General features: G+C 44.8%; 1 protein-coding gene across 1 annotated transcript; it reads left to right on the forward strand.

The window, feature by feature from the left end:
* Positions 1–359: 359 nt before the first annotated feature.
* On the forward strand, positions 360–3052 carry trappc3 (trafficking protein particle complex subunit 3). The gene is made up of 5 exons (XM_057020869.1): positions 360–536; positions 1202–1299; positions 1973–2072; positions 2191–2373; positions 2457–3052. Exons 1-5 carry the CDS (start codon positions 495–497, stop codon positions 2574–2576), a joined length of 543 nt encoding a protein of 180 aa, XP_056876849.1. The 5' UTR covers positions 360–494; the 3' UTR covers positions 2577–3052.
* The last annotated feature ends 22292 nt before the right edge of the window (positions 3053–25344 follow it).

Consider the following 25344-nt stretch of genomic DNA (forward strand, 5'->3'; position numbering starts at 1 on the left):
TAATGCCATATAATTTAAAACATACACAATCGTCTATGTACGTTTGAAAGGAAAAAAGTTATGCTACGCCGCTATGTCACGTGTCATAGCGGCGCATGCGCACAGGTGGTCCCGATCCGGCGTTCTCTGGCAGAGGTGGTCGTCAAGGTAAAAATATACAGGAACTAATTTGTCTCACTCTTCAAAATAATATTCAGTGTGCTTTTCCTCTAAATAAGGAACACTAAAGATACGTAATCTATTCATTAATGATGTTGATAGATTTAATATCTGTGCCACACATACGTTTTTTTTCGAAATGTAATGCTCTGTGTTGTATTCTTTCTGAAATAGTACTTCGAAAAATGTCAACCGGATTTAGTTCATTCGTTTGAGTTGTCTTTACATCAACGGAAGTGCGACTACTAGCGACCGCGGAAATACCCTCTTACAAATAATCAAATAAATAAAGGATTTATTTCGTATAGTTGTGTAAGAGTGTAATACTGTCCACTATGTCCAGGCAGTCTAACCGAACGACAGACAGCAAGAAGATGGTAGGAAAATCCGTCAGGATTAAGTCCAGCTAAAATTCTCCAGTGATAAGCTAGCGTTAGCAGAATAGCTCGATTCTGTTTTCATTGAATGAAGCGCAAATTTAGCCCCCTAATCCTTTGAAACTTGGAATCAGACGTAATTAATTGAATTTCCTTGATCGTATTTTGCAGCAGTTTTGTTCTTATCTTTATTCTTTTATCCCCACATCTAGTCATCGTCAGTCACTGTCAGTTTGTGCAGCGTCAGTGTTTAAAGTAGATGACGATTTCATTGGTGATACTCTTATTTTTGTTCTATTATCAACAAAGCTCATCTACAACTTTAATAATCTAAGCTAAATGCTTTGTAATATTTGACAGAATGGAAAAATTGATGTACTGGTCTTTCTTTGCCTTCATAAATGTTAAACCATACCAAAAATGATTACAAACCCAATATTTAAACCTTTATGCATTAAAATCAAAGTGCAGATTGATATATTTGCTTATATACAATGTATAATATAGATTTCTCTTTTGAATCTTTATAGCGGTACTGTCATTTCATCATGGTTGTTCTAAAAACAACTAATCAATGTCACGTTTTTTTCATCATCTGATTTTTACTTTGTTGTCATTCCAGTTTTTTAAGGTGAACAATGAGACCTCTGTGCTTTCTGTCATAGAACTCTGAGCTGTTTACGCTGACGTATGGTGCCCTGGTCACCCAGCTTTGTAAAGACTATGAGAATGATGAGGAAGTCAATAAACAGCTGGACAAGATGTGAGTAAATATATTTTCCTAAGATTGCAGTCAAAATGATTATTAAGGCACACACCAGTCATGGCTGAACCATTTGCAAAAAATATTCTGAAATCAGCAAAAAACAAAACGTCTACTGTCAGAATGTATCCACGTGTTTATCTTTTGTTCCTTTAAGAAAATGGACTTAAGGGCGGAAGCACGTCATGTCGATTTCTTGCCTTTCCTTTGGTGCATTTAATGAAAAGAACACAGATGTGTTTTTCTGAGAGTAAAAGGAAAGACTCTCTGGATGATGCATGCTGGATTCTCTTCTCCACATAATGAGATTAAGAAAAGTAGATGGCCTTATAACTGAAAAATTCAAAACACCTCGTCACCCTGACAGGACTTTGGGCTGAATGAACATTGTTTTTGTGGTCAGGCAGCGGCCCTAAACTCTCGCGGGGCTCAGCATGATGAGACGAGTCTTACCTGGCCTTAGAAGGCAGCGAGTGGACTCTGCCCACGCTGCCAGTCAGCCGCCAGCTGCTGGGATACAGACCATGTTAGGACTGGCATGCATCGCTTTGTGCGATTAAGTTGGGCTGATCTTCTTATCAGAATTCTGTCTGGATGCCAAATACTTCAAATTACCTCTGTGAATAATATTTTCATCAATAATTTTTTTTCTCTGTTCCTCTCTCCAACTCAGGGGTTACAACATCGGAGTCCGGCTGATCGAGGACTTTCTGGCACGCTCCAACATCGGCCGGTGCCAGGATTTTCGAGAAACCGCCGATGTGATTGCGAAGGTAAAATTCTATTGCTATCAGCCTAGCTAAGTAGCAAAGAACCTTGATATTTAACAGTCAGTTTGCTCCCAGCATATTTTTTGTTCACTTCATTGGTCAACGCTTATGTTTTTGGCAGAATGCCTTTAAGACGTACCTAGGAGTCACCCCCAGTGTGACCAACTGGAGCCCGGCCGGAGATGAATTCTCCCTCATCCTGGAGAACAACCCACTGGTCGACTTTGTGGAGCTGCCTGACAACCACAACACCCTCGTCTACTCCAACCTGCTGTGTGGCGTCCTCAGAGGAGCGCTGGAGATGGTGAGCTCGCCACCCTGACGCCAGCATTCCGTGTTTCATGTGTGCACGTCTAAGAGAGGTTCTTTGAAATGCATGTGGTTCAGGTTCAGATGGCGGTGGACGTCAAATTCGTTCAGGACACGCTGAGAGGGGACAACGTGACAGAAATCCGTATGAAGTTCATCAAGAGGATCGAAGAAAACCTCCCAGCTGGAGACGAGTGATGCACCGGCCGAGGTGGTCAGGTTTGCAGAGGACCAGGTCGCACAACGAACACTGTCACACACAGACTGAAAGAAAGAGCGAACTGACACCGTCAAGATGAGTGGCAAAAGAGAAGGAGGCTTACTTTGTCACCCTGCATTCCAGCCTTCTAGCGTTTTCATCCTTTTTTTTTTTTTTTTGGAAAAGTTTGCTTCATAATATGCCCCACTACCCCGAACACCCTACAGGCGGATAACACTTGTTTGGTAATGAATCTTAAATCCACTCGCAGGATAAGTCAGTCTTGGCTTGTGTGTCACTGTCGGCTGCTTTGGAGAAGAAAATATTTATCCGTTGAAGCGCTTTGTTGCTCAGAGGCTGGAAAACGTGACCCGATTGTGTTTAAACACGTGTTAAAGAAATTGTTCTCTCGATTGCTGCTGGTTGTGCAGCATGTTAAAGTAGGGTTTATTAAATAAAAACAGGAAATGTGAAACGTTCTTCTGTGTGAAAGTGGAGACTTGGCATTAACATAGAGACACACACACACACACACACACACACACACACACACACATATACCTGTGTTATAGATATAAATGCATTATATTAGTCGGTTCCAGTATTTTTAACTTTGAAACCAAGTCTTAGCTCTTAAACTGTCCTCACTGCTGGTACGATGTCTTCCTTGGTACTGTAACAAGTACAAGAACGTGCTCATGCACGCTGTGTCCTCAATCTCACCTCGGCCGTTCTAGATTATCCCTTCAGTCGACCGCAGCTGCTCTGCAAAGACAAACAATAACAGACCCCATGACACATTTGTGTTTGTTCAGGGCACAAGCATGTAACATGGTGGTTCTCTGTGCGTGTAGAAGGAACACAGTATGCTTTGGAAATTACCCAGAAGTGCTTGGTTCTGCTTGTCACACCTGTGAATGCATTTAGATCCCCTCCCCCCCATGAGCAACGAACAGAGCTTTTCATTGAGACTCTCTGCACACCTCATCGCTAACTAAAAACACAGGCGCTTAATCTTGTTTTAAAAACAAGATTTTTTTTTTTTGTAACAATGTGTAGCCAAACATTATTGAAGGTACTTGGAGGATGACTTTAGAGGACAGGGATTTCCTTTTGGAAAAATCTGTCAGCTATTAGTGGATGGAACCTTTTTTTTAATTTTTTTTTCAAATTGTGCTATTACAGTTTTCTTGCACCTGAAAATGAAACTTCTCCAGAAAGCCACCAGAGGCTGCCCTCAGCTTTACGTTCCTCATGGCTGGAGGCTGCATTTGGTTGTGTTCTCTTCAAATGACGACGGCTACAAATGGATTTGGTGAGAGACATGAACTCCCTCAGTTGTTGGAGAAAAGGCCGGAGGAAAGGCAGGAAAACAATCGCTTGATTCTCAGATTGTCTGGGATGGGAAGAGCAGACATGCAGCAACGAGAAGACCAGATGTAGATGAGATAAATACCCACAGTGGCGCAGTATTTGTACACCACAAAGTGGGGAAATGTGTATCAGCATGGCATCATTTGCGGCCTTCCATCTCCTACTCCTTCAAAAGGATGTGGGGTTTAAACACACTAATGATGAACAGACCACAGGGCCCTTCGGTCACCTTTGACCTTTCCCTTGGCCTGTTAGTTGATGGGAAGAAACTGGGTGCAGAAATTTGTAGGGGCTCGACGGCATCTCTTTTACTTTCTCATCCTATTTGTGTATTTTCATCTTTTCCACGAGACTTTGTTAATTGTGGCTACTTCATTTGCATTTAGCGCCGTTGTCTGAACATTACTCTTCTTTTGGTGAATGTGTTTATTGAGTTTGGTGTTGTTTCCACGGTGCCCCCCTCCCCCGTTAAACAGAAAAGTGCGAAAAACACAACTGAGCAAGCGCTGCTTTATGACTTCGCTCCCCATAAACTGCCCGTCTACGATTTCTATCCCTCTAATAACCGCCGTTTGCACAGAATACATGATAAATTGCTCCTTAACCCCTGGTCTCCAGCCGAGCTCTCCCATAATGCGCGTCTCAGGTGCGGCGCGTACCCATCGCGACGTAAATCTCGATTTTATCGCCGATGTTCTCATTCGCAGAAGGGTTACGCTCTGAGGACAGACCTGAAAAACAAGTAGCAAATGTTATTCGCCTGAGACAGTGTGTGCCGAGCTGCTCTAAGGCAGCTAAACGTTTCCATGTGGCCTTTATGGGAAACAAATGGTGAAAGGCACGCCGCGACTGCGAAAGCCCCCGCACGCAGTCTCGGACTGACCTGGCCTTATTGGAATACCGCGTCCCTTTCTTCTACCTCCACTCCATCCATTCTATTCTTAGGCTTCCAGCTTGATTTTTCAGCGCCTTTTCCCTTTTGTTTCTGCGTTCTCCGATGCTCAGAGCGAGCACGTGTGCTGCAGAGCCATTGTGGGACGTGTCCTGGGAAAACAAAGGGCTGACTGGAGATGCAGTCACCCAGAGGATTCCAGGGGATGCGTTTCAGGCAGGCTCCTGAGGAGTGCGTGCCGTGAGTCAGCGTCAAGCGTTGCGTTCAGGTGAAAAGCTCAGGGACACGCTGGATAGCATTTTTCCAGGCAGAGGAGATGGTTTTAACTGGGAAAAATATCAGCTAGCAACGCTACCGTGACGCCAGAGTTTCATATTTGATTCATAAACTTGTTCAGTTGCTGCTGGTGTTTTTTTTTTTCTCTAAATTCTTGTCAGAATTGTGGTTTTAAGAGGTAAACATGACTCTTTCTGTTTCAGCTTGTACCAAGTGAAGTGTGCCATGCAGCAGCCAAGAGTTTGGATCTGAATCACCAGTCTTGTCTGGACTGTAGAGCGCTTCCCGTAAATCCAATCACACGCTTTGCTCTGACATCACCGCAGGCGTGCACGTGTCCGTGACAGGGAAGATGGAGGACGAGGGAAACTAGAAAGAGGTGGTGGGTCAGACCCTCATGAAATGAGATGTTAGTTTGCACAGAAAACAGGAAGTGATGTCAGAATGAATGTGGGTCTCTCTTTCATGCTCAGGTGGAAATTTCGCTTTTCTGGATAAATAATCCGAGAACACCTCAGAGTTCTTGCAGCTTCTCCTCGACACATCATCTGGAGAGAGTTTTTTGAACTGTCTGATTGGTCAGAGAAATGTGGGCGGGGTTAAGGCAGAAAACAGGAAGCGGGCAGCTGGAACTTTTCGGAAAAGCTTTCCTCGCAGAAGATGGCGATACTTTTGCTACAAATTCATAAAGATGAGTGCGAAATACGAGATGTTCTGGCCGAAGCAGACTTAGTTCGTAAGAATATGTTACGACCTTCATGCTGGACTTGTCCCCTTGGCGAGACGAGAGTTGGAACATGCTGTTTATCAGTCCAGTCAATTCCTTTATACCAGACGACCAACAAACACACGCATTTAAATGGACGGCTTGAGTTGTCCAGGAAGTAATCTGAACGCGGGGGTGGCTACTCACCAGCTGAACATCACCACCGGAACTGCATCAAAATCTGACCAGACAACAACACACACACATCACACATTTATTACACCATTTCAACTGCCTCTGGCAACAGCTGCCTCCTTAACAGAACATCGGCCCAAAGCTGATGGCAAATTTATTATCACAGCAGAACTCCCTACACCGGCGAATGATTTGTTACCCTCCAGTGGAAGCGAGCCACTGCAATATTTCCTAAATGTTTAATACCGTTTTCATTGTTTCGTTCTCGTCGTTGGGTCAGGAGGGTTTCGGTGGCTGCGTAGGAGGCGCACATGCGCTAGTGTTCAAATACAGCACATGCAGACTCATCGTCGGAGCGTTTTGCCAGTGGACACTTTTGGGGCCAAACATGTGTGGGTCAAACTTTCTCATTTCCTTCCTCTTGTCATTCAGCGAAGGGGAGCGCGGCGCCAAAGGTGGCTCAGAACATTACGGTCTTTTTATGATGTACACGTGCGTACGTCTGTTTCACCATTGCGTCTCCCTGAGCGATTTCATCACTCATAAAATCTGACTCTCCATAACGCTGGCAGCTTTTCTCGTCCAGTTCGCTGGCCAGGTTGGTTTCGTTGGTGTTTAGATGTGCCGCGAATCGGTTCCAGAGGAGTTACTCATGGGGTCCTCCTCCAAAAGGGACAGAGGGAGAACTGAGGACAGAGAGAAAGCTATGGAAAGCTGCGAAGAATTTGGTTTGGTTTCCTCTTTTGCTGCCTTTTATCTTTGGCCCTGATTCTGTCTGCATCCACATCAGACAACCAGATAAAGACCAGACAAAAACAAAGCTAAACGCCATCTTAAGTAACCCTCGCTATAGTGTTCGAGAGGTTTGAAGTTGTATTTTTGGTTTTGTTTCGTTTTCGTTTCAATACCCGCTACAGCGTGTTAGCATTATCTAGGTCCTCTGAGTTTAATTTTGATCATAAAATTGCCACAGAATATTTTGAATTCTTCTCAGTTTCTCTGCAAACGTGACCAACTATTCATTTTAGACTCGATAAAATACCAAGACGTAGGTCACCAAATACACTTGACGTGGAGATGTGCCACAAATGACTCGCCCTAAAGATTCTGTTCAGGGTTTTTGACTGTTTTACGCCAATATTGGGGTAAATAAAAGGCAAACATAGCAAAACTTTCCACCAAAAACACCAACAGAGGCCTAGTTGGACATTAATTAATTGACAGACCAGCGACCATCACAAAGACCAAATCTAAGACGGCGTCACCCGTTAATCTCCCTATAATCAATGCTCCAAACCAAAGCACTCCATCTTGACATGCAGGTCCGTTCAGGGTCAGACTTTGTAACCGGATATCAGTCTTCCTGATGTTATGATGGTATCGAGTGTGGCTGATGCAACCCTGACTTTTCGGTTGAAACACCGGAGCTGTTTCACGCTCCCGAGGCCCCGACCATCCTGAACCAACACCTCCAACATGAACGCACCATCCCCTTCTGGGTGGACCTGCTTGTGGAAGCTGAAAGAGCGAACTGTTAGGGGACACAACCTCCCATTCACACCCAGCTCCGGTGTTGCCTGGTCTGGTTTGACTTTACAATACGGAATAAGGAGGGGGCGGGTGTTGTGAAAACATGCCCTGTCACTCCTCGGCTCTGAAAACATCGCTGACTGGTGCGCACACAAACGGGGGCTCGTGGCTGGTGGAGGCGGGGTGCGGTCAGAGTCGGGTATTTATGATATGACATCATCATACCGGGTGATGGAGTGCTGTGTCATGCTTTGTTTGGTTTTCCAGCGCTAACTGTAGCTGCACGAACACCAGGTCTGGGAAAACATGTCAGGAAAGGCTCTGATTGGTGAACCGGGGAGCGCTCCAGGTCTGCACACGAGCGTGTAATTACAGCGGGTTGCTGTCAATCACACTTTCAGCGACGCAACGCTAACGTGACAGACGAGGTATTGTGCTAACCCGTCAGCAAAGTGAAGAGGTCGGCCTGCGAAAAATGAAAAGGTCGTTGGTCACCGTTACAAATGAAGGCAAGGATTGATGAAAAGTGTGGTCAGGACTAAATGAGACAATTTCCCCGTTTGCAAATCCTGTGCAATAAAGAGCAAACAGAGGACGGACCCGGGCCGAGTTTTCACCGTTAAATAAGCAGAACGACTGCTCCAGGGTGGAGGGTGTGGACACGTCAAGGAAAGACTGAGGGTCGCAGAGGGTTCCGTGACAGGGTAGCCATCCGCTAGTGTGCCCAATTTTGAAATTGTGCAACGAACCTATAAATAGGAAAAGCTTGTGGAAAAGTGCACTCAATGTTTCCATTTTCACATTTGGAGCCTTTTTTGGCTGCGGGCAGTTCAGAATAATGTGTAATGCCGTTGTTCTCCCAATCAGCACTCAATGGTTTTGGGGCTGAATGCAAAGACTAAAAACGAAATATTGGAACGACGCAGTGATGATAAGAGCATTTCCTGTCTGACGGGTCCAAAGTGGGAGGAGTCTATGTGTGCCTCAGCTGACAGATTGGGTCAGTGTGGGAAAAGAATGTAGGATGCACTCGTCTGACCCCTCTTCCAATTCTTCTGCATCATTACCGGCATCAATCAGTGGCATCATGGGTTCAGTCATTTCCATTTTAACCCCGTGAGCGTAGCATAAATCTATCCCTCACAAGTAGGCCCGGCCCAGTCGTAAAGCTCTCAGTCCTATCTCCCAGACTCGCATATTTCAATCTGCATGGAGCACAAGTGCAGGGGTGGAGGAGGAAGGAGGGGAGGAATGAAAAACACCGGGAGGTCAGTCAGAGAGACTTGTCTTTCTTTCACACTGTGTGGTGCGAACAGATTCATTTCCGCTGTCATTCTTTGCTCTTTCTGAGTGTGTGTGTGTGTGTGTGTGTGCAGGAGTCCAGGTCACTTCAAGTCCAAGGAAATGGAACGCCGTCGTAGATCCATTCTTCCAAATCGGTTTCCCAAATTTGGAGCTGTGCACAGTAACTGTGGTGTCCCGAGAGCGCGCTGTTAGTCTGGTCCTGCTGAGTCTGTGAAAAAAGAGCCAGTTAGATGTCTGAGTCTGATTTTATGAGCTAAAGGGAGTGTATGCTTTATCAAACTGACTCCAGATAGCGATCTGTGATCTGCCTGGATACTTCCAATCAGACAAGACGACATTTTTCAACCTTTGTCAAGCCAGCAAATGTCATCGGCTGATGTGAATCACTTTCCTCATGATTTTTATGGCTCTGCATTAAGGTCAAAGTAGCTGCTATCGCCTAAAAATGCAAAGTGTCTGAATATGACCGAGCCTAAAACCATCATCTGCTCCATCCAGGCACAGTAGTCCAGCCTCCTCACAGGCGAGTGTGTTTTCAATCGAGCCTCAAGCGTTTGCTGACTCATTACATCACGCAAACCCACCACAAGCGGACGCCTTTGACAGCTAGCGCGGATCGAATGTGATCTGACTTAGGTCCAGATGTGATACGCAAAGAGACGATGCATGGACCCAGATGTTTCTTAAACACTCCATGGTTTGAGGGATTTTGGGTTTTTGTCAAGAAGCCATAAGCGGATGCTAACATGCTGACATCTAGCAGACATTAATTAAGCTTAAACTGGCATTTCTTCACAAGAAAGACATTTATTTATTTTAGTGGGATATTGAGAATTTAGAATTATATTTCTGAGTTAGCTGCAAATTTCCCTAAGAAGTTGCATTAAATAGAAAATGGTTTCTTGTTTCATGAAAAAATCAACAATAATCAATAAACATCTTTATCACCTTATTTCAGCCCCTCTAAGGCCAAATAGTCCTTCATCTCTATATTCTCTCCATATTTTCCTCTAAGAAGACAAAATATTTGTTTACACAGACCTATAAATATTCCCCATGTGCCATGCCTGTTCACGAAAAATGCTTTCTTTTTTTATCGATATGCTGGCCTGTTGAAGAATTTAACGCTTTTATAAAAATCTTTTCATGAAGGAAATGTTATTAACTGTTAGTCAGAAAATGCTGTCATTTGAAAATAAAGTTGTATGTTCTGGGGGTGTCACCAAAGCATCTCTAGGATAATATTTAGCCAGGTGCTGGGATTGAATTTGGCCAGTTTTATGGAGTTGAGTGCTTTATGGAATTCACAACCCCCCCCGGCGGGACACTCTTTGGATCAGGGTAGTGACACAGAGTTCTGCTGCTGAAAAGAGACATAAATTTGGTGTAAAGAGGCACTTCTGTACTGAAGGAACTGTCCCAAAACAACACAGACCAGTAGATTAACATTAAATTCCAAGTATTTATTGTTGTTGAAAGCACCAGGAAACAGGCACACTGGCATGTAATAGAACTGGCGTTCCTCAGGTGTTCGGCTCGCTCCTACGGGTCCGTGAAATGGAGACACGCTGAGAGACTCGGGCTGGATTGAATGCATAGCAGGATTTGGTGCGTACCAGAAGGCCACCTCAGTGTCTAGTGTTACTTCCACCCCTTCCCTCTCTGCTCTGTGGCTTCTTTTTTCCACATTAGCAGGAGAGCCCTCGCTCTCCCTCCCTCCCTCCGGGAGCAGCCGAGTGTCACTGAGTTGGAGGTGGGTTGAGCTGGATCTGTTTGACCTCGGGGAAAACCACATAATGTAACGTGCCCGGCCTTTGACATGTTTTCCAGGGAGACGGCATCCTTCATGAAATCAGCGCTCCGCTTTCTGCGGTGTCATACGTTTTAAATTCTTCGATTTCAGTGTATATATATATTTTCCCCGCTTTTCAAATCTGTAAACATGTCAGCGGTAATTCCAATTGATAGCCAATTCTCCCTGAATGTTTCCCGTGTAACTTTAACCAACACATCAACTGTAAATCCTCCTAATCGAGCTGTTTGCTGAGGTGGCCGCGAAATCCTGCTTTCCTTGGCTGGTTGGCGAAGACCGGTTTAAACACACGCCCCGGTTCTCTGTTTGGAGTGAAGTTTTGGATTTAACCCCCGAGTCCGCCAGTCATCACACCTGATGGGAACAAATATGCTGAATCAGCTCGAGCTGTCAGTCAGAGTTGGTCTTGGCCGCAATTCTAGCACGCGTGGGTGGCTCGTATGTGCAATGGATCTACACTGTATCTGTGTGTTTATATCGTGTGTATGGTTTTTGGATTATGAGTGTATGCAGGGATTGCGATCATCATCTGGGTGGGATGTAGTGTGGTTACACGGAGTATGTGCCGGGCGTATGGGTTGTTAGTTCTATCCCAAACAGGCTCAGGGTAAAACTACCCACCTGTTGACATAACGGAGCTTGATCAGGTGCCACCTTAGGCCTCACATAATGACACGATTGTTGCCCTTCTAGCACCTTTCGAAATGGGGGTGGTTTAACATCCTAATAAAGTGTCATAATGCCTCTACCAGGCGGAGCGGTGGTGGAGCAAGGGAGTCTTGGGTTGTGTGTTCTCGTCGGATCTGTATGGGTTCTCAGCTGGTACAGACATGCAAATTGGCGACTCTAAACTGACCATGGGTGTAATTGGTTGTTTGTCCTAGACAGGGCATTAGACCTGCGATGAGCTGGCAACTTGTCCAGGGTGTACCCCTGGGATAGGCTCTGGGCTCCTGCAACCTTGTGAAGTTTCAAAGTGGTAGATGATGGATGAACACCATTTCCATGCTAATAAGACACACTAATGCAGGGTAGTCCATATTTAAACAGTTGGAGCATCATGCAAAAATGTGTAATATGTGCGAATCCCCCAGCCAACCTGTGCATGTTCGTTCACCCGACCTCCGGGTTTTATGTTAAATCAATCAAATGAATGAATAGCTCAAAAGGTAAATTGACCTCTGGTGTTGAATTCTTATGTTAGCCTGCGGATTAGCTTGCAACTTGTCCAGGGTGGAGTCCCCAATCACCCAAAAGCAGCTGGGATAGGCTCCAGCCCCGCCTGTGATCCCATAACGGGGAAAGTGGTGGAAGCTGGATGGATGAATAGCTGGACCTCTACCTCACAGGGGTACCTAGGGGTAAAGAGTGATGAGGTCCATATAGATAGGACGGCCTCTCTACAGGTGACGATGATGAAGGCCATCAGGACTTTATTCCCCGATTGCAACTTAGTAATGTTGTGTTTGAGGATGGTTGCATTTCTATCTCCTGATTCAGTGCACTTCCTCAAAACCACAACGACAAGCGGCCACAGGCCTCTGCAGTGCTGCTCTGCTCCACAACTATTTCCCTCAGGACGAGTTGGTCACGCTGAGGTGAACGTGCTCACCAATTTACAACAAAGATTAAAACCGAAGGCGTCGGGGACACACACGATCCTCCTGGCCTCTCCACACATATGCCTGTGATTACAGACTTACATACCTCAAGAATAGCTTTATTTTCCCAAGTGAATGATTATGGGTAGCACATGATAGAGCACACCCACACACACACACACACACACACACATACACACACACACACACAGGCCTTGATAATGCAAAGTAATACTTGTAATTAGGTGTCCACAGAAGGACCTACACATGAGGCGTACTTGACCCTAAACATTATTTGACAGATATCATAATTTACCTGCCTTTTTAGTCCAACACACACACACACACACACACACACACACACCACACACACACACACACACACACACACGCACACATGCAGGATTCTGTTCTCATCTGCGACTCACAGATGTTCTCTCTCAGGGTGATCTCCAGGATTTGGGAAGCGTTTTGAAGTGTCCAGCCAATGACGCGCTCTAAAGTCCTGGAGCTTTTCAGTGGCGGGTACTGAACTCCTCAGAGATTCTGGGCCGCTACTGAGCCCAGTATCTGAAAGGGCAAAAATAAGCACGCGTATATTCGGGCTTGAAACATAAAACTCTTTAGCCCAGCAGTTCTGTGGCCTTTCTTTCCTGAAAACTGTGGTTGTAGACTACATTTATCCAGTAATTTTGGATTTACTTTTGCCGTGTAATCAAAATTTTCATTATTTACGTGCTAATAATTCAAACTGTAATAGCATGAGGCCGGCTTTCAAATCTTTGATTCAATAGAGAAAATGTCCAGCCAATACTCCCAAAAACCTTAAGGATTAATTATGAACACAGGACATTCACTTCCTTTTATTTTGGGAAGCAGAAAGATGTGGTTTCCATCCAGCTGGGCCAGACCCAATTGATAACCTCTTAAAAGGCCACAAAAAATGGTCGTCTTTAGACAAATGTTGAAGTTTTCTCACAGCTGACAGACAAAATGAGGCACAACCAAAATGACCAGGGGTCCATTTTCTCCTTTATTCTTTCATTTTTCTTTCTTCCTCCCCTTTTTTTGTCCCGCATCTTCTGGTTTTGCAACGTCTGTTATGTAACCCTCTCTGTTTCAGCGGTGTTTGCTCTAATGGAGAATGTACACAGCTAAAAAGAGTGTTGGAGCTTTACCACGACTCCAATATGTTTCCATTTTCTTCCTTAGAACCCACTCTGGAAACCAGTGAGCCCAGCCAAGTTTTTTGAAACAAGCTCATATGAGTAAATGTTACAACTTCGTATGTTTTCCTTTTTGTAACATGCGGGATGGAAAAGGAAAGAGGCGAGCACTTTAGGACCATTAACGGCCATATTTAAATAGACGAGGGCTCTGCTGCCATTAAAAAAAACTATTGACCATTGACTTTCAATTTTCAGTCCATTAATTTACAAGAGATGTGGCCTCTGAACTGATCTTTAACCGTGGCCAAGCTCCTTATTATGTGGAACTCCTTGCAATACACATGCTCTTAATCTGGTACTGGTTATTTGTCAGGAGCTGTGAGGTTGCTTTATATAGATAAAAGGATTTCAAATATGTTAACAAGCAAATACTCAAATGGGAAAAGCAGTGATGCGTTTAATAGGGGGCAACGGCAGGCGTATAGGAGAGGTTGCAATTAGAGAGTCAAGTTAATGAAAGCTCTTCATCTGTAATGACTGTTCAAGGTCTATTTGGTTGATATCCATCAGCGTAGCTCCCTGATTTTACCAAAGGCCTTTGTTTCTGTGGTTCGGAAATTTTCCACTGAGTCAACATACGGTAGAGTGCAACCGTCCCTCCAGACTGTGTGTGTGTGTGTGTGTGTGTGTGTGTGAGTGTGCATGGTTTTGAAGGATGAGATGGGATTCATTTTGGTTTGAAATGGGAAGCAGACTGGCCCAGCTCTTCCAGCTGTAATTATATCTGCAGGATTGTGAGGTCCGTCGGAACGCGCGTCACGTCTCTGGCCTTTTCCTTTTTCTCCCTCTGCGCTCCACAGGAGGACGCGTTTGCAAGAGACGCCGCAAGATCACGACTTGAAATGGGAAGTTCGGGACAACGGAAAAGCTGAACACCCGATCTTGTGGTTGGATCGTATGCCAACGGCAACTGTTAGCACGTTCGCATCCTCCTTTCAATTGAGTGAAGGTCACATGAAGATATAGTCCTCATAAGGTGGGAAGGCTGGTGTGTTCTCTGGGAGCTAGCTCCAATTAAGCTCTTGAAATCTACTCAACTAGCATAGCTGCCTTAGCCTTGAAATGGAAACGCACCAACTAAATGATTATTTTTAGCAATACCATGACTAACTGAATGAATTTGGTGAGTTCCGTTTCTTCTTCCTCTTCTTATCTTTGCTGTTGGGAGCTGCTTTAATCACCGCCACACTTAAATATTCCTTCTGACAGCTGCTAAACCGTTGTATCTACCTTTCTGATTCACACCTGCATGATTTGGCAGGTGGGGGTCACAGCCCGGTCTGAGATGTGTTGGATTCATTCACACCTGTACACCCAAAGTGTAAAAGAGGCAGGCCTCGTACATTCCACACACACGTTGGCCCCGACTAGCAACAGTTTCTACTTTTATTGCTTCAAGATGAGATGTTAGGCATAACCTTGCCTCTTCATCAGTGTTGCATTCGGAGCCCAGGAACAAAACATGAAGCATTTGTTCAGGAAATGGCGCGGCCGAGCTGTAATTCTGTTTCGGGTCACGGCAACCACGAAAGCAACCTTTCCGTTACTGAATTTATATGACTTGATTACACCTGATTGGACACTGAAACAATGAACAACTCCATGTTCCTTTGTGTATATTGTTTGCGGATGACAGCTGGCTTTTCCTAAACTGTTTATGCAAAGTCAGATGTGCTCTGACCCTGTTCAACAGAATGGGCTAAGGCGCCGGAGGGGCGGGGGGGGGAGAAGGGTTACCAAGTTGTGCACGACTGGATGGGGAGCGCTGAGGTGTTGCGTGAGGACACGTTTTGTTGTGTTAATTGGGGCTTGATCAACGCATGCGGCTCCTGCTAATAAGAGCTTCGCTTCCTGGAGTCACGATCTAAACCACATGTTCAGAGTTTCACTTCTATTTACAATCATCTCCACTCCTTTTCACTTTCATTCCAACATCCTTTGACGGTGTTTTTCTGACCCTTGAGGGGAATACTTACTTTGTTCCTTTCATTCCTGATTGAACTGATCAGAGGAGCCTTGTTAGTAATATTCCTCACGGGTCAGCTGGGGATGCGAGGAGCATCTCCCACTCTCTGAGCCTCACCGGTGCGGGCCGAGATAAGGTATCTGTACTTTGCCTTGTCTGTTCCGCACATCTGCGCTGCAGCTGAGCAGTCCTTCGGGGACCGTTTTGTTTTCAACGTCTTGTGTTTATGCGTGCAGGAGTTTGCGTTTCTGCGCGTTCTGTATGAAGAGACGACCCGGAACAGCACAAATGATTTTAATAAATGATGAATGGGTGTTTTTTTTTTTTGTTTTCACGTGTCCCTTTTATGAAGAGCAACCAAATAAAAGTCTTATTTTAGGTCTTTTTAATGAAGGAATAACGCAGGCTGTAATCTGTGGCTTGATGTGTTCCAGCCAAACCAGGTTATTGTCTTTCCGCATGTGTATTTGCTTTGGACATGGGGAGGCACTTAGAAGTGGAATATTGGTCCTAGGTCAAAAACACAACTGTCAAAAATGCACTTTCATGTGCGGCGGGAGCGTCCCTGCCTCATTGGGGAAATGATTCCAAGAGAGGTGATTTGTGAAGTATGAGCCCTCCACCGACACACCCAATCCAGGGGGTCGATCACATGACCAACAACGCGCACCAACAGCTCAACATCTCCTCCTGGATGGATTGCTGTGTCTACTTTAGCGACACAAGCATGGGGTTATGGCCTCTCGGTGTCCCTGGAGCGCTGCATAGGGCATCCTGGAGCGGTTTAAACAAGACCTCAGAGAGAAATCTGGAACTAAAGTAAAAGCCTTTCATTTCTTAGTGCAGAGCAGACACGTGTTTTCAATTTGCAGCGTTACCTGCCTTTTTTCTGAGCGTGTCACACAGATTGTTATTCCACTGCTGAGCGGTTTTTGCTCCTGTAGCAAAACAAACTGTGGTGCATTGTGAGGGAGGCACAAATAGAGCAGTGAATCAAAGGTCTGAAGGGAGGGGGGGTAAAGTACGGCAAATTTCCTGAAATGATCCCTTATGGTCTCTGCGCATGATTCCAGTGATTAATGAGCACGGAGCACAGCCATTTGCTGCAACTAAAGTAAAAGACTGCTTTTTTTATATACATCCAAACAGATTAAATAGAATGTGCCCCGCACTACCTCATAGCACTGGCGAACAGCTTGCCAACATTTTAAACGACTTTAAGTCATGTGAAAGCCTCTATTTAGAGACGAAGGCCTGTGAATGTATTTTTTTTTTAACATCCTGACATTACTGACCTGCGATTGCTCCTCTGTGTGGAACCGGTCAGGGGAGGAGGTCATTCCCTGCGGCTCGATAGATTTATGAGTCGCTCTCCTTTTATCGGGCTGCCCCAGGTGTCGGGCATTCACAGCCGCCGCGCGTACAATTGCCCTCACGAATAACATTCAGCATGGGAACGAGACAGAGGAATTCTGAGAGCGAAAGGAAAAACAAATCAAGCGGCGCAATAAACTGTAATTGAAGAGTGTTTTCTGACCGGCGGATGATGGATGTCGGCTACGGTGTTTGTCTTTCGAATGACGTTTATCGGCGTGATGAGTTCGTGATGGCCATGGGAACGGACGGACCATCTGGGGGTCATGTGACATGGCAGGCCCGGGTCATTCTGTCATCAACAACTGGTTATCCCTGCTCCGATTCACTTTATTAACTCTTATGTTTGCCCCCTCCCTTGAACACAGCAGAGCGCCGATAGCACATTGCAGAGCCTGCTAACACTACTCGCCACGGTGCGGTTAGCAATGACAAATTAACCCCTTTTCCACCATGATACCTTTTATCATTTACCCAGGATTTTGGAAGAACTCAGCGCATTTCCACTGAAATTACCCAGGAAAAAAGTCTTATCCTCATTCCAAACTTTCCCCCAAAATAGTACCTAGTGGGGGGTGGTAGGCCTCTCAGATTACCTGGCCTTCTTAAGGGGCGGGGCTTTGTGTTGATGAGCACTGATTGGAGGAACACACCTGCACACCTTTTTTTATTCCATAACAAAAAATAAAATGAAATAGATACTTAGAGAATAAAGCCACAAGCTTCTTTTGAAAAAGAGTCAAATATTTCTTCCTTTCCTCTAAATCCACATTGAAATAATTCCATATCATGCTAACACATTCATAGGTTGAAAGGGCTTAATTTAGCTCCTAAGTAATGGTAACTGCCTCAGAAAAAATGATGTACACTTTCATCCTCTCCCTTTATTTCCTGGTTTATTGTAAAAAAAAACCTTATCTACATTTTTCTTCACAGTTTGTTGAGTAAAACCAAGATAAATCTGCAGTCACACTCTCACTTTGGGGTCTAAAGCAGCACTGCTCTCTAATGTCTGTGTTCCTCTGCTGTTAGCGCAGACAGGATATTATGATTTTCCCAATCAGGAAGCATTTTAACCCAAGCAACACTGGTTTATTTTGATTGTGATTTGTTTAGACCTCCACCACATTTCCCACAAACAGTATTGTGTGCAAATGTGTGATTTGTTTTCATACTCTTGTTTTCTAGTCGTAGCGATGAAACATGGATGCTGGAGTCGTTGCCTGTGGTGAAAGCACTTTCCCGCCCGCACTTTTCACTCTGACGTTGGGGATTCTTTCGCCGGGTCACTCCAGTGTGGAAAATGCAATTTTGTTTGGTTTTAATCTTTTTTATTTTTTTTCAAAAGAAGACCCCATTCTCACCACAAGTTGTCAAATAACGATGAGCTCATCAGATGCGGCTTCAGAATCACATTTTAACACAACAATTAAAGTTTATGGCGCCATCCTGGTTCATTAAGTTTAGGCGCAAAGTATTCAAACAATGACTGATGCATTTTTGTCGGGTTATTGAAGCACATAATTCTAAAATTGGATTTGAAAGTCATCATTTCTTTAAAAACAAAGAATTTGACATGAAATTGTTAGCAGAAACACTAAATTGTGGTTCTGTGCTCCACATTCTTTTCTGTAAAAGAGTTCTGATTATTAAACTGATTCCATGACGAAATCAGGACCAGTTTAGCATGAAAGGAACACGTATCAAAACTCTGGGACAGTATTGATTATATCATTAAATCTAATAATTGGCCTAATAATTTGTGTTCAATTATGTATTTCTTCTTTTCTTATTTCCCCCATCGTTGTCCGTGTTCTACTCTCTTAAGCTGATCTCTCTGTTCTCCCTCAACTCTTCACATTACCTGAATGTGTCTCACCTGTGTGCAATTGACTCCACCCCTTTTTCTTCTTTATTTAAGCCTTACTCTCTTTTCCAGCAGTTCCACCAGGTCGTTTTCTCCTGTGCTGCAGTGCATTTTTTAAAACTTGCTTTTGGACTGACCTGTGTTTGCGCAGCCTTTGGGTCGGAGTGGTTGATGTGCTGATTAGTTCTCATTGTTGTTCATTTGCACTGCAGTTCTCACCAGTTATTCTGTGTTAAATCATTTTCACCCAAAGGGAGCAGATTTTTTTTCTCTTCGTTCTGGTTTTTAATTTATTTACTCAGATTGTCTCATCACACAGCGAGCACAAAGGAGGAAATGCTTGTTGCCATAGCGCAGCGTGAATATTATGTTCTGACAAACCCTGGCCGTTGACACTTGGCAGAGAGCGCCGTGGCTGTCTGGACCAGCCCGCAGATGTGCAGACGCGCGTGCACGTTTCTCTGTCTCCTAAAGGGTTGCTTCCTGCACACCACTAGAGATTCAGATTCATACTTTAAAACTTCAAATTCATTTGGAGCAAACAAAAAAAAATGGCTTTAAAGCTATGAAATACCTAAACTTTAATGCTTAGAATGTTGTTGCTATGTTCTTTGCAGACTCAAAAGTTGGCTACTGGATGCTGATGTTTCCTCTCGCTGTGCAAAAACATGCAAATTAAACCGATTAGCGACTCTAAAATGCTCCCAGTCAGACACCGTTTTTCCTATTCTCATTTGCCTTTTGTCAGAGCTGATGGGTTTAGGGAAGGCGTGAGTCTGCATGTTTGTGCTAACCTCTGCCGGCTGTCAGAAAGTGCCTTTGACTGGAGCGAGGCTGGCTCATGTCCTCCCAGCAGCACCAGCGATACGTGCGGCTGACAGTCTGACTGCCCACTGGGGAACAGCGACTTGAAAACTGGCTTGTAATCACCTGTCACCCCGCAGTCCTCTAATTACCTCTGAGGTCACGCGAGCATGTGTGTGGTTTGCAGTCAGAAGACGCAGATGTGCGGGAAATAAAAGGAACTTTCAAACCCCCATTAATCATGCTGGAGAAAAGCATGGAGAGAATTAGCATTAATTCAGCGATTTCTCGCTAGATAGCGACGCAGTCGGAATGTGTCGGGCAGCGCCGCTCAGTGTTTTTCATTCCAGATGTACAGTGATGAGGGTCATTTGTCTTATGTGGTCATTTGTGTTTGCAAATGAGTTGTGGAGGCGGGGCTCGCTGGGCGGGGCAAGGAAAAGAACACAATTGGGAGCGTGCAATTGGTATATAAGCTCGAGCTGTGAAAGGCAGGAAAACCAAGCGATAAAGCTAAAGGGTGGAAGGAGGTGGAGGAAAATGAAGGAAAATAAATCCTGGGCTAGAGAGGAGTAGAGGATGGAAAAAAAATACAGGAGGACAAAAGGGAGGGCTGAGGGTCTGAGGGAGGGTTATTTGACTTGGATTGATGGTATTTGATTTCCACCGTAATTACCATTCCAATGGCTATGGCGTTCCCATTCCTATGTCCTTGTTACATTCTGGGAACGAGTGGCGGGTCCACCAATGCTTGCAGGAAAGAGAGTTCTGACATTCAGAGAAGCACGTCAAACCGAAACATTCAAAACAACGAAAGTGAGAAAACCCCAGACAAAGAACAGGAGGTCCGCTGTCCCGAGGGTTGTGTATTTGAAGGTCGGGGTGTTACTGTGTCTCCTGTTTGTATTTCTGAATGCCAAATATCAATTCAGCCAGTTGGAGAAGACTGGACTTCAGCTGGCCCCTGGACACCAGTGGACCCAGAGGTCTCTGCGGCCCAGCGGCTATCCCATCAGCCCCGTCATCAATCACTGTCTGGTTACAGAGCAGGGTGTGTGTGTTTGTGTGTGTGTGTGTGTGTGTGTGTTTAAAGTCTGCAGAGCATTGAAACTCATACTTTCCAGCACTAAATGTATGCACAGTGAGAAAAGTGAGGTTCGGAGGCCATCACTAAAACGTTCACATAAGCCGGTTATATCAAAGCGCCTTTCAATACCCCTGGTAGACTCTACCAGGACAACAATGCTAATGACTTTATTATTCATTTGGAACAGCTTGACTTACAGTTACATCTTTAACAGTACCGCAGAACTTCTGCCTCAACATAGTGTGAGAACTGAGCCAGGATGTGGCTGGTGAATCTTGGATCGTGGGCGTTTTAGATTTTTCTGGATGCTACGTGCTAACTAAAGAACTGTGGTCGTGTGTGCTCAAAAGGAAAACTACCCAAATATTTGCAAATTCTAAATTAAATTGCAGATTTGGTTTCACTTGTGCCATCTTAAAGGGGGGAAATATGACCAAAAAGGCATAATTTTTTTTCACAGGCATGTTTAAACAGGCCAGGTCAAACCAAAAAGCGTGGGTTTCGGTAAACGCAGGAAATGGCGGATCGAAGGGACGAGGTTGCTGCTGTAGGCAATGTATCAACATTTCTTCAACACCAGACAGAAGTGGCAGCCAAGTGTTTGGTTGGGAATAAGAAAATCTAGTTAACTGAAATAGAAGACAAAGCTCACAATATTCCGAACTCCTGTCGGGCCTGACAAACAGGTTCTGCCCATGTCTTGTTTATCATATCGTCCGAGGGCTTGGATACAGCGGGGGTCAGATGGCTGACGTGCGGTGTGGAGCGAAATCCGAGCAGCAACCCGGGCGATCTTTTATCGCTGGGTTCTCTGCCAGGACGTCTGACCCGGAGCCACCGATCGCTGTCTTCCGTAGCTCCTCCGGAGATGCCGAGATAGAGAGGGTCACTCAGAGTGTGCAGCCGAAAATGAACGGGGGGCTGGGGGGGCATTCTGAGCCCCGTCTGACTCACCTGAAGCTCGCTTGTCCACCGTGAGCGGCAAATACCAAACTCGCCCCCCCCGCCCCCCGCCTGCCCACAATGATCCAACCTTCACCGTTCCTGCACATTTTCAACATTCTTTGCCCACACAGGCATACCTTCTGAAAGCCCCCCCCCCACCCCCCACCCCACCTTGGCACAAGTGGAGAGGGGAAAAGCCAAAGAGCGGTCATCCAGGTCCGGGAACGCAAAGCATGATATTCCACAGAAGCAGCTCCCCTCAAACTCACGGCGTGTTAGAATGCAGGTTAAGAGAGACCTCTGATGCAAAGACTCAGACATATAAGCCACAGACCTCAAATAAAAAGTATTAAAATACAGACATTGTTGAAGAAACCATCTAATGGCTAACGTAAGGTATTATTTTCAATACAAAATAGCCAGTTTTTATAAGCATTAAGGGCCCATAAAACATAGTCCTAGCCATATTTTTTTCTATATATCGGCAGGCTGGAGACACCTGGCGAGACATGCGGGGGCTCATGCCAGTGTCTGACTGTGCGTCGTGCTGTTGTGTGAGCCGATGATAGTTTAGTCTCAGTTTTGATGCTCTGACATGAAATTCAATCACCTCTCGCCGAGCCAAGTCTATATTAAGAGTCCGCACTGGCGCTGTAGTTTCACCTCAAAGCTTTCAAAAAAAAAAAGAAAAAGCAGTGTTTTGAGCTCAAAAATATCACCTCTTTTCCAAATGTCTCCCTAAAAGCAACATTAAAGCTGGGGGGGGGGGGGGCTAGAAGGTGATTGATGAAACATTAATACAGAAAGTATAGAATCTGCCCAGCTGTCATTCTTCTTCTATGGTAATATGTAGCGTTGCCTTTCCTCCCCAGCTGGCCCGTTTAGTCACAGCCCTTCTCCTCTCATCCAGGGTCACATATATACGTACAGATACATATATTGTCCATACGGTACGGACAGAGCTTGCAGCATCAGGCGGAGACACGGAGCATTTCCTTTATTTCCCAATATGCAACTGTCTGTCAGCCTCAAGTGACAAGGAACCGGACTTTGTCTGGGAACCAGTAAAGGAGCAGCATTTTCAGATGTTTTGGTCCAGATGGGTGACACCTGACTCACATTTCTGCATCTCAACTTTGAAGATGTTGAGTATTCCTGTCTCACTTCAAACCCTGACAGACACAGCGTGTGAAACAGCAGCATTTTCAGGAGAATGGACACATTTCCACATCCTCCATTGTGACAAACAGAATGAATATCCCATAATATCTAAACGGGTTAGCCAAAGATGCCATTGAACAGCCATTTTCAAAGAACCCAATTGATGATGTCATTGTCCAAGCCAGCGCCCGTCAGACATCCAGACTTTCCTATCTCCCACCTTCCTCACCCACCCCTGAAGTCACCCCGTGGAAGAGATTATGTATGTGTGTCAGTATAAATGCTTGGAAATGTTTCCTTTGACTTTCCAGAAGTTGCGATTTGAAGAGCGTCCAGCTCCTTCTCGTGTTCTGCGGCGCTAAGCTGGAAAGGCGAATGTTTTCATTCAGAATTGGCCTTTTGCACTGACCTGACAAGCATGAAAATAAGGATAGTACTGGATGTTTTTCTTGGAGCTATTAGATTCTAAATTGTTGTTCCACTTTTAAAATGAAAGGCACGTAGGAAAGAAGTGGGGATAGATGTATGATGAGGATCCCATTTTTACTTTATTGTGATTTGGCCTCCAACTAATATATACGAGGTTTCCTTCAGAGGCTTTTCAATTATGTTGAGTTGAGGAACGCTGCTGGCTGGACGCGCTCTGAGAAGTCACACATATGACTTTTATTTTCTTCTGAGGAAGGGAAGTCATCCAACGTGGAGAATAACATCTAAAATACTATTTCGAGTTACACTTCAAATCACTGATCGGGCTTTTCCTCACCTTGCAGGGTCTGGCAGGAGGAACAGCGTTGTAGTTTGCCATATGTCATAGGTTTTATCCCTAAAAAGACATGAAAAGATGTAAGTGGAGGGTCCACACCGGGCCGAAAAACCCAAACTCAAACCGAAATTGCGCTGTCAAATATTTAATTTACGGCTTTTGATCCGAAGCACAGGATCAATTTAGGTCTTTCCAAATTCCAACCGCATGATTCCACCCGGTGTGTCTCCTTTAATATTCTCTCTCTCACACACTCACAAAGGCACCATACGTGGAGTTATTGGAGATCGACGCAAGAACACAAATAAGAACAGGTTTTCAAAAAGTGTGCACGAGTGGACCTCTTCGAGACGAAGATTTTCGTACCGTTCCCGGGACTGGATTTGGCAACACAGTGACATATTGGCTTTCTTTTCCGGGTTCTTCAATGGCCGCAATGACTATTGGGATGTGTATTTACATCATGAGGTCTGACAGATCCTAAATGGCTGATTCTGTTGTGTTTTATTTCGTCTGTAATTCCATCCCACAGGAGCGGTGGGAGCCTTCGCAGGTTGTGTTGCCTGAATCGCGCATCAGGGTGCATTTTTTCAGACACATTTCGGCAATAAGAAACATCTTTTTATAGGTTCATCCAAAAGTGCAACATGTGACTGTGTCGAGGGTTCCAGCAATTGTTACACAACCCCCTCCACCCCCGCCCCACCCCCGCCGCCTTCTCCTTTTCACCTCTGCATAAAACAAATTGATTCTAATGGCATTCCTCGAATTCTTGGTGCTGGGAGCCGTTTTCCGTTTTTCACGGATCTGAATGGTGTGTTCTCGGCAGACTGGAATTTCGGGCTTGGAAAACGCAGAGCTTGATTTATCAGGACGCAACCTCTGTGCAGCGTCCGTACGATGAGGGAAACTCGGGTCAAGCATTGTTTTTTTTAAAAAAAAATTCATTTTTTGACAAGTGTGTGACATCTGTGTCTCATTTAAATGAATATTTTTGAGTTTGGGAGGTATAGAACTATAAAGAGAAGATCATTTAAATATCAACCAGATGTAGATGATGGGGGGGGGGGGGGTGGGGGGGGGGGGGGTTACTCCTGAGGCAGGAAGCATGAACTCCTACAACTCTGGCCTCATTCTTCCGCAGTGCAGTAGCATGTACAATTCAAGTGGCTTGCGCTTGCTAGCATCCAGAAAAAACTAATAAGCTGAGAGAAACAACAGCACAGAGTGAAAAGAGGAACAGAAATGTGTGTTTTTCTTCAGCAGAACCCCACAGCAGACAGCAGGGTATTAGATTACATTAAGTTCCAGAACCCTTGATAATTTTCCAGGGTTTTAAAACCCCATTCACATAGATTAGCGGCATTACCTGGAGACCAATTACACTTGACTATACTCAGATTTACTGAACTTAGATGATGGTTTTGTTCTGTTTAAGATCTTCTTGTTCGTCTCAAGTCAGCGCAGCAGCGAAGAAATGGAACAGTTGGCGTTTAATTTCTCTGTCAGGCAGTTTTTAATTTGAGCATTTTGAGTGAACTTTTGGCGGAACGGCTCCAGGAAAACTGCAGCGAGATGAGTCAAATCTGTCTCTCCTCTTTGTCACTAGCACAAAAATCATAATATTCTGTTCTTTATCCTTCAGTAACTTCAGGTCTGTGAAGGTTCATAGACCGGCAGATAAGACTGGACACTAAGGTTAGTTCTGACTGCTGAAAAGGCGTCTTGTACTGACTCAGAATGTTAAAAATAATCCCATATTACGGCTTTTGACTGGCCATATTCAGAGACCCATTCGTAAAAATACTGTACTGTATATGCAACTTAATGACATAGCTAATTATTTAGCTGAGGCGATTGATTTGAGTGTAATTGC

Source organism: Takifugu flavidus, chromosome 21 (assembly GCF_003711565.1).
Source record: "Takifugu flavidus isolate HTHZ2018 chromosome 21, ASM371156v2, whole genome shotgun sequence".
NCBI lineage: Eukaryota > Metazoa > Chordata > Actinopteri > Tetraodontiformes > Tetraodontidae > Takifugu > Takifugu flavidus.

Coding starts and splice junctions, on each gene's coding strand:
- trappc3 (XM_057020869.1), top strand. CDS start 495: ATGTCCAGGCAGTCTAACCGAACGACAGACAGCAAGAAGATG. Junction 537..1,201: donor CGACAGACAGCAAGAAGATG/GTAGGAAAATCC, acceptor TTTCTGTCATAG/AACTCTGAGCTGTTTACGCT. Junction 1,300..1,972: donor AATAAACAGCTGGACAAGAT/GTGAGTAAATAT, acceptor TCTCCAACTCAG/GGGTTACAACATCGGAGTCC.